Source organism: Vipera berus, assembly GCF_964194415.1.
Source record: "Vipera berus genome assembly, chromosome: 1".
Taxonomy (NCBI): Eukaryota; Metazoa; Chordata; class Lepidosauria; order Squamata; family Viperidae; genus Vipera; species Vipera berus.
Window position 1 is genome coordinate 41,984,595 of NC_138202.1, and position 18,030 is coordinate 42,002,624.

Below are 18,030 nucleotides of genomic sequence, written 5' to 3' on the forward strand. Positions count from 1 at the left end.
AAGTCATCTCAACAAAACAAAATAATTTTTCTGAACTGAAGTCAATTGGGCAAAAATGACAATGCACCAGCAAAGATAACCAGAATGGAAAGATGATTCTCTATAATAAATATACGTTCCCTTATGAAAGTGACTTAAAAGTCACAAAGTGACTTACAGTGAAGTGATTTATGCTGAAGGTTTTTTTCGGTATCATTTTTTAAGGTGATTTAGCTGCTCAGTAAGATTTATCCTTGCAATATCTTTCTGAGGTAGGGTAAAATGATATTCATTTTGAAGATTACAATGAAGCCTCTAGAAGACGGTCTGTCCAGGGTTCTCATAAAGCCCTGTGAAACCCAATGCCCATATTATAGTTGAAGGCTTCTTCCAGCAATCTAGGTTGATTCTACCAAGAAAATTAAGCAAACACATCCCCACCACACCACCAATCCACTGAAATAAAACTGTGCTAGCTGTTTTAGTGAACAGAGCCAGTATGGTCTAGTGCAGGGGTAGGCAACCTCGGCTCTTTTATGACTCATGGACTTCAACTCCCAGAATTCCTGAGTCAGCTATGCTGACTCAGGAATTCTGGGAGTTGAAGTCCATGAGTCATAAAAGAGCCGAGGTTGCCTACCCCTGGTCTAGTGGTTAAGGTAACAATCTAGAAACTGGGAGACTGTGAGTTCTAGTTTTACCTTAAGCACAAAGCCGGGTAGGTGACTTTAGGCTGGTCCATCTCTTTTGGCTCTAAGAAAAAGGCAATGAAAATTGTTGCTTCCAAAACTGCAGAGATTACATAAGGCAGTCAGCAGGTGTTCACACTTATATGAAGGGAGGAAAAAATGCAGATAATTGTAAACCTACCAAATTTCTTATAGAATCTAAGAAATGATCATTTGGAAGAGCTTTGGAATTTCTCTCCAATTAGTTCCAGGGCTAGGGAATTTTTGAATTATTTTTTTCAGCTGGTACCGAATAAAGGAACTAGGTATAAGGAACCCTTTAATCCTCTGTTTTAGTCTGAGGAAAGCCATGTCCACTACACCATTCAGGACTCAATTACTGCCATCATCCCTCCCCTCCAAAGCCTCACTGCAGATCCTGTTCCATCACTTCAATCTTTAAAGCACTTAGTCTGGGACAGGGACGGGGTTGGAGAGTTATGGTTTGCATAATAGAAATGTATACAATGATATATAGTCTGTAGAAAGTGCATGTATGGAATCTGCAATCACAATTTGCAGTGCTGTTTGACTTTCAATGCCAACTATGATGAAATGCAAGTTGCTATTTCATCTCATCCTATTTTAAGTTCCCTATAGGATTACAGCCATCTGGCTACAGTGGCTATAGCCAGATTACAGTGGATGAAAGGTTAGATAGACCTTTGGTTTCACCCAGCATAGATCCTCCTCTACTAATGAGAATCCTAAATATTCCTGTTTTAATTAATAGATTGACTGTTTTTTATGTACAGAGAAAGACCTCTTCAAAGCTCCTCGTGGGAAGCATGTATAAAGGGGCTTTCCGCAGTCTGCAGAATTGCTGCTGGTCTTTAATTATTTTTATATAATTCATTCCACATGATATTGCAGAAAGGCAATACAAATATTCATAATAAATACAATTCTACATGTAACTTGGGTATTCATATATGAAGATGGTTAATTTATCAAAATGATTAAGTTAAATATCCATTTATGACACCGAGATATCAAGAAACATTTCAAAACTGAAATTATCCTAGTGCTTCCATTCTATTGCTGAAGTCCCAGAGTTTTCTTGGCAGATAACTGCAGTTAAGCATCTGGTCTCTAAATGTGCCAGAATCAATCAAACTGTAGGATCTTCAGTGAAGTGGGACACATTACTATTTTCACAGAGTATCAAAGTATGTAATAAAGGAATATTGTAATTAGGAGGCAGAGATTTCATATTTTATAGCCAATATGTCTTCAGTTCATTTTTCTTGAGGATATGAAAAGCTTGATATCCAATTAGCACATTTTTTCCTATACTGTGCATGAGTCAAAATGATAGATTTCTTTATTCAAAGTACTGTATACATTAATAGCATAACAGTGGAAAGTGAGTTGTCCTTGGTGTTCTCTGAGCTTGGCTGTTTTCTTGCAGATGTTTTATTACCGAAACTAGGTAACATCATCAGTGCTAATAAGGAATAGGGTTTGCTCTCAGTTTATATTCTAGCACAGGAGTGCCAAACTCGCAACATCACATGACATGTTGCGATATATCGTGACTTTTTTTCCATTGCCGGCAATGGGGTGGGCGCAGTTTTGCCATGATGCATCCAGCATGTGGGCCGGCAGTTTGACACCCCTGTTCTAGTGGCTTGCCCTGTCAGTGTGGTGGGAGAAGTCTTGGAGGTTCTTTGGTTGGGCTGTTTAATATTAGCTTGTTTGGCAGTTCCTTGATTGGGATACTGCTTACTTTTTGATTGTTGGTCTAAAGTTAATCTTGGACTTAATCGATGCTTATCTGGGTGTTGTTTGCTGGTGGGAAGGTGTTTTGGTCTTTTTGTTTCCTTTTTGGCTTGTTGATTTGCACAGTATGTAGATATTGTTTATGTCTTTGTGTCTATTGTTGGCTAATTTGTCAAAGTGCCAGGCTTCTAGAAATTCCCTAGTGTAGGTTGGTCACAGTTTCCCAATTGAAACTATAGTTAACTCTGCCCATATGTCATAAGATTAAAGAGTTTTCATTATCTCTTCTGACTACTAGCTGGTGTTCATCTATCTCAGGGGTGTCAAACTCAATTTCATTGAGGGCCGCATCAGCATTGCAGTTGCCCTCAGGGGGCCAGGTGGGTGTGACCTGGGTGGACGTGGCCTACTGGGTGGGCGTGGCTAGTGTGCGTATGGCCTACTGGGTGGGCGTGGCCAGCTCTACATCTTCGCAACAAGGGTGCCTATGGGGGCCTGGGCAGGAGTGGGACAGATCTGAGGGTCTCTGGCAGAAGGAGGGTCTCTGGGCCAGGGCCAAGGTAGTGGGGGCCATTCCCTCACTGTTTCCAGGATGGCTTCGCGGGCCACATGAAACCACTTCGCGGGCCGGATTCGGCCCCCGGGCCTTGTGTTTGACATGTCTGATCTATCTGTTCATAGATGTGCTTGTACAGAAGAATGTACTCTCCTAAAAGATAGAAATGGCTTTGAAGAAGAATGAATATAATTTATAATGCTATCAACGGCTATCAATCATAAAGATTATATATATGATAATATATAATAAAGATTATTATGATGACTGGTGCAGGAACTGGGCATGTCTAGTCTAGTTAAAAGAAGGACTAGAGGTAACATGAAACAGCGTTCCAATATTTGAGGGGCTGTCACAGACAAGAGGGTGTCAACCTATTCTCTAAAGATCTGAGGGCAGGGACAAGAATTAACATATGGAAATTTATCAAGGAGAAAACTAACTTAGAACTAAGGAAAAATTTCCTTCAGTGACAACAATTTGTGGATCTGCTTATGAGTTCCTGGTAGTTTAAGTGTGCCAACAAGTGGGCTGTTGCATTTTGAATAATTGCAATTTATGTGTAATCTTCAGAAGCATCTCCAGTTAGAGTCTGTTGACATAATCTGATTGTGCACTGATGAGAACATGAATTGGAACACCAACTAAAGCTGGGAAGGAACGCACTGGCTGGGCTGCAATCTCCACCTGCCCATCTAGCAGTGCTTGTGAATCCAGGAGGATCCTCAAACCACAGCTGATCCTTCAAGGTTTGTACTTCCCCTTCAAGTGACAATTAATATCAGCAGCTTCACGTTATTTGGGTTCAGTTTCAGCTTGCTTTGCGCTCCAGAAACCAACATAAGACTTCCTCAGCATTACTAATGTGGTGAAGTTAGATGTCTTCAAGTATGACTTTTCCTTATAGTACTTTACCTGCACTTGTATCAATGGATGACCTTGACATTTGATATAGAGTTCAAAAATAGAGGAAAGAGCATACACCTTGCAGCACTCCACGTATGAGCAGCTACTGGGCTCACCTCTTTTCTTGTATACAAATATGAAATCAGGAAAGAGTAGAATTACTCAAGACAATATTCTCAAAAACCAATCTCCAGTTGGTGATTCAATATAATACTGAAAGCCATTGAGTGGTTAAGAAGGACTAGAAAGGCACATTGCTCTGTTTGACCAAGGAATTTCTTAATTCAGCCAACGCTGTTTCTGCCCCATGCCCAAGTCTGAATCCAGACTGAAAAGAATTGATGCGATTTGTTTCTTCTATGCAGCATTGTAGATAGCCTTCTACCTTCTTCTTTATACTCATCCCATTAAAGAAAAGGTCAGAGATTGGGCAATAATTGTTAAAATTAGTCTAACCCAGGGACAGCCTCTTGAGTAAGTACAGGTAGTCCTCAACTTACAATCATTCATTTAGTGGGCAAAGATACAGAGGCACTGAAAAAAGGTGACTTATGAGCGTTTTTCACATTTATGTCTGTTGCAGAATCCCCATGTTCATGTGATCAAAATTCAGATGCTTGGCAACTGGTTCATATCTATGATAGTTTCAGGGTCCTGGGGTCATGTGATCCCAGGACCCTGATCACCTTTTGTAACCTTCTGAATAAGCAAAGTCAATGGGGAAGCCAGATTTGCTTTACAACCATGTTAGCAACTGCAGTGATTCACTTAATCTTTGTGGCAAGAAAGATCATAAATTGGAGCAAAACTCACTTAACAATTGTTTCACTTAGCAACAGAAACTATGGGCTCAATTGTGATTTTAAGTCGAGGACTACCTATGGTATATAGAGCCCCCTTTAAGTGGTAATACCCCGATACACTGAGTCTGTGAAGTGTTGATCACCTTCATAAAACCAATCATGTGCCCCCCCCCAAAAGAGCCATGAAGAGCAGGACTAACTCCCACATGGTAAAAAAACATACTAGACAATTCCCTATCCACTTGTTCAGAGTACACAGAATAAAAGGGGCCCATCTAACATCACAAAATGTTGTTTCAGTCACCACTGCAGACTTTGCCCACAAAAAGTCAAAATCTAAGTGAACTACACTGTCAGACATGGGAATCAGCACCAAAGTAATGTACTTCCTCTTGGAATGCCCTATCCCAGGGTTTCTCAACCTGGGCCACTTTAAGATGTGTTGACCAGAATTCTTTGCCAGTTACACATCTTAACATGGCTCATTTTGAGAAACCCTGGCCTATTCTATGCTTCCACACTAAAACTCTCTTGACCCATCACTACAGAAATTTGCTTAACCTTTCCATTCCTCTGTATCCTATCCCACAAGACAGATCATTTTCTGCAAAGTGGAATACTTACCAGTGTCCCATATGCTAATATTATGAGGAGCACTAGATTGGTGTTCCAGCTGCCTCTTCATCAACTGATTCATGGTCAGTGCTCCCAAAGAACCTCTTTTCATCTGTCGGAACTGAGCTGCAAGTCAGAAATTAATATACAGTATTTGTATGATTTACAGTATTATTTCCTATTATTTGCAATTACTTATACCCAGCTTTTTCTTCAAAATGAACTTTTCTAATGTGTAATATAGCTCTACATCTTTACATACATTCAACCAATGGATTGGTTTTCAATGAAGTGTGCTCAGATGGGAATGACAATTGTCGAACAGTTCTACAATTCTACCTGCAATTTTATTTCTATTTGCTCTAGATTATGAGGACAACCTTTGGATCCTTGTGGCATCCTACTGATGAATATCACACTGAAAATACTTCAAATACATTTTTTGTATAAAAGTTTGCTTGATCGGCTCAAGGCTGACTCAGCATTCCATCCTTGCAAGGTTGGTAAAATAAGAACCCAGATAGTTGGGGCAATATGCTGATATTGTAAACCATTCAGAGAGTGCTATAAAAGCACTACAGAGTGGTATATAAGTCTAAGTGCTATTGCTATTGCCTTTATTTCAATCTTTAGTACTCCAAAACTTTTTTAAAATGCAAGATTGATTCTGCGGTTGAATTGTGAAATAGATTAAAATTTCATTTCCAATTGATATAAGATTTTTAATTTTAAAAATGTTTGTCAGCATCAAATTAGAGAATAGCATAACTTTCTTCTCTAGTGCTATGCTTAAAATCAGTTTATTACACACAGAAATTCCCAACAAAGTGCAGCAATTAAAATTTTAGAGCAGACATTCCTACCCCGTCATAAATTGTTACCAAAAGCAGAGGAAACTGGTTATTTTTCTTTCTTATGTTATTTATTTATTTAAAACATTTATATAGTTGCCTACTCTCTAAACATCTTTGGGCAGTTCCCAAGCAAAAGTTAAAACAACATGTACAATTACATTAAAACTATAAAACTAAATAGTTTAAAATATTAAAAACAACAAAGACTGGGCACCAAGTCAACCTTCTAATGTGCCAATATACAATCTTACAAAATTTTAGCTTTTATACTCCATGAAAGCACTAACTTTAAGAATTATGATATTTATCTCATTTCTCAAGGGAAAGTTTGATTTTAAATATTGGAGTCGGAAGGTAGAATTATTGAAAAATATCTTGTCAGCATTTAAAAACCAATATGGTGTATACAGATATCTGATTAAATTGTTTTCTCCACAAAACACATTATTGTTTTTTAAATTTTATTTTTACCTATTTTATTATTTTATTGAGATCATTTTTTCCTATCAGTTATTTCTAAAAATGATCTGCAAGTTTATTCATGCTATGCTACTTTAACATGTATTACATGGCCCTGATAATGATTTTCTCTCCCTAAGCATCTCACTCATCTAATCAGGTAGAAAATATTAACATTCACAGTAGTTATAATTCAGTGCAAGCAGGAAAAACAGGAAAAAGATTTAAAAGTGTGGAAAAGAGAACCAAATGCAAGAAGAAAAAACTATTGGTTTTCCTGAATGATACAGAATTGATGAAAATACAAAGGGTACTTCATGTTTTGCAAATTTATATCACACTGAGAGAGATCATATGGAAATTGCAGTATCTGACACTGGTATGCATTAGGAAAAACCTAAAAGGAGTTTCCCCTTGATCAGTGTTTCTCAGCTTTGGTAACTTTAAAATGTGTGTGGAGACTTCTGGTTTTGCGCCGTAGCACATGGCCATGGGATAGCGGAGCTCTGCTCCCCACGGCCAGTTTCGTCCTGCCAGGGGGACCCGAAATGGGTCTGAAGGTGGCCTGAAGAGGTGACCATGAAGGAGGGGTGCTCTGTTGATCACGAAATGACAGCAGTCATTTTGTTTGATCCAGGGGAAGTCCTCCAACTCAATAGGAGAAAGGCTAGCATGGCATCTGCGTCTAGCTCAAACTACCTGCAGCTGAAGTCCAAGAGCACGAACAAGAACATCAGTGAACAGCGTGCTTGGAACTGGTGAGAGTATATATCTTCTCTCTTCTATCTACTAACTGAATCCTTGGGAAAGCAAGTAAACCTCCGAAGTGAACGGAGGGGATTATATCCCTATTCCCTCATGGACGGAAATGGCGAATTAATACTAAGGGGGAAAGAAATAGACTGAAATTAAATTTAAAATACTACAGTCTGGACAAATCTAGAGAACACTAACAATAATGACTCAGAAACTGGCAGGATGCCTAGAAACAAAAAATAATGTGTTCTCTTAAATTTTAAATAACCTTGAAGATAGCTGGGAACAAAGAAAGAGCTGGCCCAGCCATAAGATTAAAAAGTGTCTGACACCATACTCAAAATTCACTCCTGAAAGATTTAGCCTGAAACACCAAAGACTCTCAGAAGCAAAATATTTCAAAGGAAGACAAATACTTTCCAAGAGGAAATGTATGCAATGTTATGACAGATACAAATGACAATAGATTTAAACCAAGAGGAAATCCAGAATAACTTTGATGACATAAATAAGCACATCTCTAATTTAAATCTACAATTAAAAACCACCCAGAAAATGATGGCAAATGAACAGACAAATCAGATAACAGAACACAAATTAGAAGAACATGGTCATATCGACGAAGCTACAAATGAAAAGAATCACAATCCAACACAAACAGGAAAAAATCTACAAGACTTTGATATAACAATAAAAATGGAGTGGACTATAGAATTCCCAGGAGAAATGACTTCCGGTTTGCCAACGCCGCCATTATAGTCCTCTGGAGGACGGCTCTCATCTTCCACGTCCAGTTTCGCATCGCTGGGGGTCCTAAAAGGGCCGAAGAGTCACCCTGGAGGGGCGACCAGCAAGAAGGGGCTTTTGCAGAAATGCGGGGGAGCCACAACCCCCCATTAGTGCCTGCATTCCTTTCAAACCGGTAGACGAAAGACCGGCCATAGCAACATGGTCGGTTACTAGGGTGCAGATAGCTGAAGTCACACTTACCACCAAGCAACATTAAAGCAGTGTGGAAGAGACTGGTAAGATTCCTCTCATATTCCAATCTTCTTTCTTTCACCTAAATAAGCTGCTAAGTACTTCCCCCCCTGTGGAGTGTGAGGGGGAGTCCAACCGTCCCTTTAAAATAATGGCGATTAAGCCTCCAGGGGTGTTTTTAAAAAAAAGTTGAAAAAATGAATTGACTTCAACTAGTACTCTATAACTTGTAGACTAAAAGCTTTTGACTACCAACTCCTTATTTCCTACTCTTATTTGAAAATTTGGCTCTGCTCTTCTAAAATAGAAGAAATAATTGAAAAGATATTAACAGATAGTTTTCTAAAAGAAAAGAAAAGAATTTTCTAAGCACTTGGGGGACACCCAATGGCTAAACCTGAAATTGCAATCTGACACTCTAAAAAAAAGAAAGAGAAAGAGAGAGAAGAGACTTGGCTGATTCCTTAGAAAAACAAGATAAGACTAACCTTGAACACCAGATGTGAGACTCCACCATGAAAGAAATACAAAAAGAAATCCATGCTATGATGAAAATAACCTACCAAACATATCAGTTTCTGTCTACAGCCGGCGATTAAATAAGAGCTTTTGGGCAAAAAACTAGAAAGCGTCTTGGAGAAGCAAACTCAAATTGTGACTACAACTAATAATTTATTGGGACAGAACATAACAGAAGAAATTGAACAATCAAATACATTGACAGAAGAATTAACTACTCAACAAGCACAGACATTTGAAGATTAAAATGAGAAACAGATGGAAGAAAAAATACACAGTCCAGGACAATTATATCAAGAGGTGAAAATAATGAGAAGATTTGGTGCTTTTATTAGACCGCTCAACCCTTCAAAAAGGAAGCTTGGAGAGTCACTTCAATACGATACAATAACATAAGAATTCTTTGATGACCCTGAAGCAAAGAAGCGAAAAATGATATGGCAAAGGAAAAAAGCAAGAATAAGATTGAGGAAGAATGGACATATTTAAGAGGCCTGAAACGGAAAATACTAAAATAGATAGGATTGTACTTGGATTATGAGAGATTGTTTTGATGAGTAGATAAAAATACTGGGTAATTAAAAAAAACCTCAGATGTATGAATATTAACAGTTAAATTGAAATATTAAGCTGTTTAAATGAAATTGATTAAGATGTATATATGTTAAGAATGATATAAAGTAATTAATATACTTGATGTAGTGATATGAAAGGATGAATTAAATGTTGAAATGGGAGAAATTTTGGCTAATTTTCAATATGTGGAATTATAATGAAAACAAGAATATTATATTGTATTACTAACTTGTTGATATGGAAATGAGATAGATAAGAAGTGTATTTATATTACTAGGTATTGGAGAGAATTGTATACAGGGAAGGGAGGTCATCTAGAAATATAAAAATGAGAAACTTCAAACATTTAACTTTAATATCAATGCAAAATTAAAGCTGGAAAAGTATATAAGGTGTTTGATGTTTTAAAGATGGAATGTTAAAATATGAAATATACAAACGTATTGACAAATGTAAGAAAACTACTAAATATCTGATGGATAACAATAAGAAGTATGTTAATTTAGATAAGAGATAATATGTATTAAAGGAAAAAAGAGAAGAAATTCTGGTTACAACAAATTGGAGATTTGTAATAATATGTATTTGTATGAAACGGAACTATTGTAACCCAGACACCACATTGCTTTTCAAAGATACTATTGTAACATTGGAAAATCAATAAAAAACTTATAAAAAAAAGAATTCCCAGGAAATTATTAGAGTTTGGGAAACAGAAAGTGTATATATCCTACCTATTCTATCAACTGTATTCCCAACAATATTTGCAAAAACACAGGAACTGCAAGGTAAGTGGCATATATCAGCTTGGAAAGCTATTCGGCAAAAGAAGAAGACTAGAGACAGATTCAAGAGATTTGACTTGCCCTACCAGATGGCATATTACATGAGTAAACACTTGTTTGAATATGGTTAAAAGAATAGAGAATTTTGAACATAAAGGGGCCCTACAACAAGAGGGATAAGAGATTTAAGTAATATAGTATGTTTTACAATATATGAAATGTAAAAATATTGGAATGATATAACTTTTATAAATATAAGTGAAATATAAGCTGATCAGAAAGGATGTTATACCTAGATGTTATAAAAAGCACAGTATTTTTATAATACATGAAATATGAAAATATTGGGATGGCGTGCCTAAAGGGAAAAATTTACGGTAGATATCTATTCTAGATGACTAACATTGAGAAAATCATGACTGATAAGAATGGATTGAATAAAAGGGGAAATTAAGCTTAAATAAAAATCATGAAAATAGAATGCATGGTGAACTAACGAGATGATGGTTATAAGAAGAATATAAGCTGATAAAAAAATGTTATACATACAGCAGATGTTATCACTATCTGTATAAATATGAAAAATGTCTATATTTAATCATTTATATATTGAAAATATTAAGAATTATATTTGTTTAAGGTTGAAGAAGGAGAATACAAATGGGAGAAGGGAAGATCAAAGAAATATATTATTAATTAATATACTAATTATGGAATTATCAAATTTAATCACTATTGACTGTTAAATTATTATTGCTCTTTTTTCTCAAATATATAAACCAAGACAACACGCTGTACACCAGGCACTGGAGATTGTTATTGTTAAAAACCAATAAAATATTTTAAAAAAATAAAAATAAAATCTGTGTGAATTTCAACTTGCAGAATTCCCTAGGCAGCATTTTGAGGAATTCTGGGAGTTGAAGTCCACACATCTTAAAATTGTTAAGGTTGCAAAACACTGCTCTAGATGCTCCTACATTAATGAAATGTTGTTGTTGTTAGTTGCAAAGTCGTGTCCGACCCATCGCGACCCTATGGACAACGTTCCTCCAGGCCTTCCTGTCCTCTACCATCTTCTGGAGTCCATTTAAGCTCACATCTACTGCTTCAGTGACTCCATCCAGCCACCTCATTCTCTGTCGTCCCCTTCTTCTATTGCCCTCAATCTTTCCCAGCATTAGGCTCTTCTCTAGTGAGTCCTTCCTTCTCATTAGATGGCCAAAGTATTTGAGTTTTAGCTTCAGGATCTGGCCTTCTAAAGAGCAGTCAGGGTTGATCTCCTCTAGGACTGACTGGTTTGATCGCCTTGCAGTCCAAGGGACTCGCAGGAGTCTTCTCCAGCACCAGAGTTCAAAGGCTTCAATTCTTTGGCGCTTAGCCTTTCTTATGGTCCAGCTTTCACTGCCATACATTGCAACTGGGAAGACCATAGACTTGACTATACGCACTTTTGTTGACAGGGTGATGTCTCTGCTTTTTAGTGTGCTGTCTAGATTTGCCATGGCTTTCCTCCCCAGGAGCAAGCGTCTTTTAATTTCTTGGCTACAGTCCCCATCTGCAGTGATCTTGGAGCCCAGGAAAATAAAATCTGTCACTACCTCCATTTCTTCCCCATCTATTTGCCAGGAATTGAGAGGGCCAGATGCCATGATCTTGGTTTTATTAATGTTTAGTTTCAACCCAAGTTTTGCACTCTCCTTCTTCACTCGCAACAAGAGGCTCTTTAGTTCCTCTTCACTTTCTGCCATTAGAGTGGTATCATCTGCATATCTTAGGTTGTTGATGTTTCTTCCGGCAATCTTAATTCCAACTTTTGATTCATCTAGCCCTGCCTTTCTCATGATGTGCTCTGCATATAAATTAAATAGGCAAGGCGACAGTATACAGCCTTGCCGGACTCCTTTCCCAATTTTGAACCAATCAGTGGTTCCGTGTCCAGTTCTCACTGTTGCTTCTTGGCCCGCATATAGGTTTCTCATTAATGAAATAGAGCTATCCTATCCAACAATAGGTGAACATCATTACTTATTGTGTTCTGATATAGACTAAAATAGCCTTCAGAAGTTGTGAATGGAGGCTTTCATAAAGAGATTGCACAACCATTTGTCAGAAATGGTATAGAGGGCCTCCAGCACGAACAGGACATTGAACTAGAAGACCTCTTGAGATCATTTCCAACTCTTTTACTCTATGTTCTATATTGATGTACGATAATATAAAATGACTCCTCAACCCTTTATCAAGCTCATTATTACAGAATGCCAACTCCATTCTGGTACTTTTAGAATTAATTAACACAATACACACATAAACATTTATGAATGGAGAGACGTAATCCACCAGATGGCAAAACATACTAAGAAGCACAAATGCAGTAAAAATTGGTTTCTTTCCTCAAAGTCAGGGGAGAGCTTACTTGACATGGAAGAGTGGCTACTTATCTCTGGTACACCTGCGTCAAGTGTAGGAGCAGAAGATGACTCCCTTGGCATTTCTAAGGTTGAAAGTACTTTAGCTGATACATCTGCAAAAAGAAATATTGCTTGAAACTCAGAAACTTTTTTTGGCTTTTGATATCAGAGGATAATTATTCATAAACTCTCTTTTTCTTTCAATTTTTTCATTTTTTTCCTTCCTGATATGCCTTTTTATCACCTTGGCGCTTAAAATAGTATCGCACTGAAATTAGATTTACACATACATATGCTGGAGAATCTTTTTCAATACACTACTTTCTCCTATGTTTAATTCCCATGCATCCCTATAAAGACAATTGTGAAACTATGATTTATAAAATGCTGTCTCACTTTTTTTCCAACACAGATTATAAGGAAAGACCAATCGATGGATGCAAATAGCACTTGGGATCTCTAAAACAAACAAATCCTGCCTTCCTATGGATGCATATTTACATATATGATTCACCATCATAATGGGTATGTTGCCATCATAATGCATATGTACATTTTAATGCCCTGTTATATTTTCTTTACACCTCTAGAAGGCAGCATTAAAGAAAATGCTGCTATATGGAGAACTTCCAAAGGAGGTACGGGAACTGAAAATGTGTTTATGAAAGTGGAGCTGACAACTCCAAGGAACCAATGAGTAAAATCTCTCCAGATAAGGAGAGGATGGGAGATTGCTCACATGTGCTCCAAACAACTCCTCCTATGAAGAAACTGCAGACAGCTGTTTTTGGCAGATTTGAGCACTGGGAGATAAAGGGATTAGCCATCTTGCTCACAACCATAGTGGAACCTTTCAAAGGACACTAGGTTAACAAACTTCCCTTTTTAATCATTCTCAGAAATTGCTTATTAACCAGAGAACTCTGGAATGACAACTTTTAAAAGTCATTAGGCAAGTTTATCTTCAACTCCGAACAAAAAATAAATAAATGTAAGCTTTAGAACTTTAAAAATGAAATAAACAGCAAAAAGCTAAATAAATTATAATGGCTTAAGGGTCCAGACTGACTTGGAGTATTGACTTTAAGATTTTAGTTGTAAAAAATAAATTGCTTCTCATGGGAAATAGATTTATTTTGGTTATCTTGACTATTATAAGCCGTAACAAAGCAAGCTACTTTATAATGTTAGAAATTTGATGCTAGAAGGGGCTAAAGATTCAAAGCAGAAAAGAAAAACATGCAAGCTTTCTCAATATCAGATCTTTAAAGAATGAAGCCAGAAATTAGCAACTACAATATGCATGCTGTCAGTAACGTTGTCTGCTTCTACGGATGTCTAATGTCCAAAAGTCATTAATGAAGGAATGACATGTATATATAGAACAAATTTTCTATATAACAAAAGTACTCAAAGTGGAACTACAATAGACAGGACAAGGTAATAATTTGGAAAAGGATGCTTTACTGGATATAGAAAAGAAATTGATAAAAATTTAAAAAATAAAGAGAAATATAAATGATAAATCAAGCGAATGACCAAGAAAATGTTTTCTTATTGGATCTACAAAAGAGGCTTGTTAAAGCCTTGAAGAAATCTATGCAATAGGATAAAGAATACTTGAAGAGAATATAAATCCTATGACAATATTTCATTGAAATAAAGATTAAAACTGTAAGAACTAAAAGAAAGGAATATAAAGTAGGTTTATTTGATCAAGGTTAAAATAATACATTTTAGGCAAAGTTCTAGCTATCCTTAAGGGCATTTTTTGACATCATAAACAAAGGATGGAATATGGGATAAACAGATATCTGTAGCCTTATAGGAGGTGAACTGCTAGATTTTTTTATACTTGTATGAAGGTTGAATGTCATTATATACTTTTTTATATTGTTTATTATATACTTTATTTTTTCTTCTTTATTTTTTCTTGCACTTTTTATTCTTTTTTCTATTTTTTCTCTTTCTAGAAGTTTAGTTTGTATTAGTTTTTACTACTGTAATCAAAATTCTTAATAAAACCTATATCTTAAAAAAAAGATTAGATTGGAGCATTTTAGGAAAGTAGGTTGGGAGAGGATGATGGTGATGGTGATGATGATGATGATGACGACGACGACAATCTTAAGCATGGAACAACAATTATCATCTACTTTGGTTAATACTGATTACTGCTATTCAATTCCTAATCCAATATTCCTTTGGAAGAATTGCAGAATATATACGAAGAAAAAAATAACCAAGTTTTTTTCAAAGATTTTCAAGTTCCAGAAAAGCGGCAAATGGAAAATTTGAATAACCTACCATGAATCATCTCCTTTCCACACTTTTCACAAAACCTTTATTGTTGAGGAAACGGTTAAGCTGATGACAAAGAGGGCTCACTAGAAATAAATGATGCCTCATTGATCTTTCAACTTTCCTTTCCCTCTGATAAAGGCTTTTGTTTAGCTTAGATAGTTTAGTTAGGAAAGAGATCTGGCAGAAATGCTGACTTTCAGAACTTTACTCAGAGTCAATGTTTTCTATTCCTTTATATTATAAACTGCTGTTTTCCAGTCACCCAATTTTGCTGTGCTCTTCTTCCTTGAAAAAAATAATAACGTGATAATCAGATCATTTCAAAATGAATGCATAAGCAACTGGTATTGCTCACCTGTCTCTTTCTGTTCTCCCAGCTTATCTAAGATGTTAAAGGAAATGTCCAGGTATTCTCTCTGGATGGCACTCACAGCAATCTTTCTCTGCTTCCTCTGTCTGGGAACTATTTGGATTTTAAATTCTGACTCTTCAGCTTCTTCCTCTTGCTTTTGTTCTGTACTTTGTTCTGTATCAGATTCTGCATCGGCATCAGGCTTTTGACTTTCAGCTTGGCTATCAGAGTCCTCAGGGACCTTAATAAAGACCATTTTCCCAGTTGAGCTGGGAAAGGGTCCAACAGGCTTAATTTCTTCTATGCATAATTCAGAGTTATCATCAATGGACATCTCCGAGAGCGCAAATGATTTTTGCAGCATATCCCGTTTTTGCTTTAGTGTCAGGGGGCTGCCAGGGGATCTCACTTGAACATCTTCTGGCTTAGCCAGCTCATCAACACCCTTCTGACTTTCAGGGGTAGTTGGGGGAGTTTTGTCTTGTGCAAATGATACAAAATGACCCACTTCACAAGGGGTTACAACTTTGGAACAATCTTCAATGCTGAATTGCACCAGTGGAGTTATGCTAAGACTGAGGATGGAAACACTGGTAGGACTTGATGGCGAGGAGGCAAGTGTCATCCTGGAGTCAATGCCGTGCAACTGACTTGTGATATCAGTCTCTTCCTCATCACTTTCCACTATTCTAAGAGGAGGGAGTGGCTCAAAAACTAAGGAGTCGCTATCTGAATTGGAAACGACAGATTGTTTTTCGGGCCCTGATGTTGAATCAGACGACAGATCTATGAGATCTAAGTCCTCCTTTGCAGGATAGGTTTTAGCTGGGGAATCTACAATCACTTCATATGGCTCCATGCAGTTTAACCTGACTTCTGGTATGATAGGTCGTCGCCTTGTTTGACTTCTTTCTGGGACAGCTGGAATATTTTCCTTCTCTCCTGTCTCTTGTTCTTCTGTTTTGGTAGAAGAATTTTGCTGTGGTTGTCCATAATCATTCTGCCTCAGTGTGGTGTAAGTGGAAGCGGCAGGTGGCTTTTCTAAGTCACAGTGGTCTATGCATGATTTCCGACGGTGCTCATCTAATGTAAACAACAGGGAGTCTGCATTTCCTATGTCAAGAGATTTTTGTTTCAGAGAGCGCAGTTTCTTTTTCTGAATGCTTTCTTCTCTCATACACCGCAGGATATTGTCTTGCAATATGCCAGTTTCTCTATATTCAGCCAGTTCTATTTCACCTAGAACAGAAAAAGCTGCTACTATTCCATTCAGCGTCATTCTGCATTTCCATATTTAAGCTATATCGGCACTTTAGATAAAATTCCTGTTTATAACATCAAGACTACATTGTATGGATGCATAGTTCTAGTTCTAGTCCCAAAGAGATTTTCCAAGGTGAGACATGAAATCAATAAACAAGAACAAGATGGCAACATTAATACAGTAATTTTAATATTAATAACACCAAAGTTAGCTTTCTATATTTTTACAGTGACTGATTCATGCCTCAGTTCATGGTATCAGTTCTGATAATATTGTCATTTATGGGAAAATTGTAAAAAAAACAGAAAATCTAGTGAAGATTTTACTATGTTTAGCAGACTAGATATTGAACAGGAGAAAAGAAAAACAACTTTGATGATGTTCTAAATTATAACTGACTCAATGTTACAGGGCTGATAACAATACAATAAGCTATTAATTAGTATTTTATGTGGCAATTTTATTGCATTTTATTTTATAATATCCAGAATAAAGAGCGTAATTTAAATATATAGACAATCTCTCTATGATTCTAAGGTATAGATTTTGATATGCTTGCTTACCTTATCCCAGTTCAAGTCAAATATATTCACAGTATATCAAGCAATAATCATATAATCATAGTATTTCCAGGCAGAAGCTCTGTGTCTAACATGACAGTGTTTCTCCCCCCACCCTCCCCCAATGATATACATACTTCTTTGAGCATTCATCTCAACTGGCTGATATTTCACCACTTTGCTGCCTCCAATTCTTTTCAACCTTGCGAAGAACGTTTGTGATTCTTTATTGCCTGTTCCAGTGGGTGTATCGTGAATGTCTGATTCATCAAAGACACTGTCCTCTTCTGCTTGAAAGAGAAAAGGTGGGCAACAGTATCACAACCCTCATCCTAATAAAGCTAAGCTTTTTTCAGGCAGCTTAAAGCTATATCACAACAGTCAAAAGGCAACTGGACTTTGTTTTTTCCTTGAAGACATTTCGCTTCTCATCCAAGAAGTTTCTTTAGGTCAGGATGAGAAGCAAAACGTCTTCAAGGAAAAACAAGAAAGTCCAGTTGCCTCGTGAAAAAGCACCTTTGGGAAAACCATGATCAGGATGACTGAGACTCTCCATAGGCATATCACAGCAGCATTACACAAAACATACACCTTCCTGTATGGTAAAAAAAAGATACAAAACATACTCTGGGTGAGCTGAGACTATGTATTTGGGGGGAAAATCCCTGTGTGCTTGTTAAGATAACTATTGAAATTATTTTAGACAGAGAAAGAAATAAGAGAGTCTGTTTGATCCACATTTTAAGAAACTTAGCATTATTTGCACTGGCTTGCAGATTTGAACAGAATAACTATTTGGACTACCTACATACAAAATGGAGCCATAAGATAAAGTTGCGACATACTACTGTAAGAGAAAACTACATAAAATCAATGAATTTAATTGCAAATATTATA

The 18,030-nt window shown here is 36.8% G+C and overlaps 1 protein-coding gene across 1 annotated transcript in view; it reads right to left on the reverse strand.

The window, feature by feature from the left end:
* UNC79 (unc-79 homolog, NALCN channel complex subunit) overlaps window positions 1–18,030 on the reverse strand; it is a gene marked incomplete at both ends in the record, with an annotated part of 145,796 nt that overhangs the window by 38,320 nt on the left and 89,446 nt on the right. Inside the window, 4 exons of the mRNA XM_081344670.1 lie at window positions 5,319–5,435; window positions 12,659–12,766; window positions 15,313–16,548; window positions 17,271–17,423. Of these exons, the coding sequence (XP_081200796.1) occupies window positions 5,319–5,435; window positions 12,659–12,766; window positions 15,313–16,548; window positions 17,271–17,423 (1,614 nt within the window). The remainder of the gene's footprint in view (window positions 1–5,318; window positions 5,436–12,658; window positions 12,767–15,312; window positions 16,549–17,270; window positions 17,424–18,030) is intronic.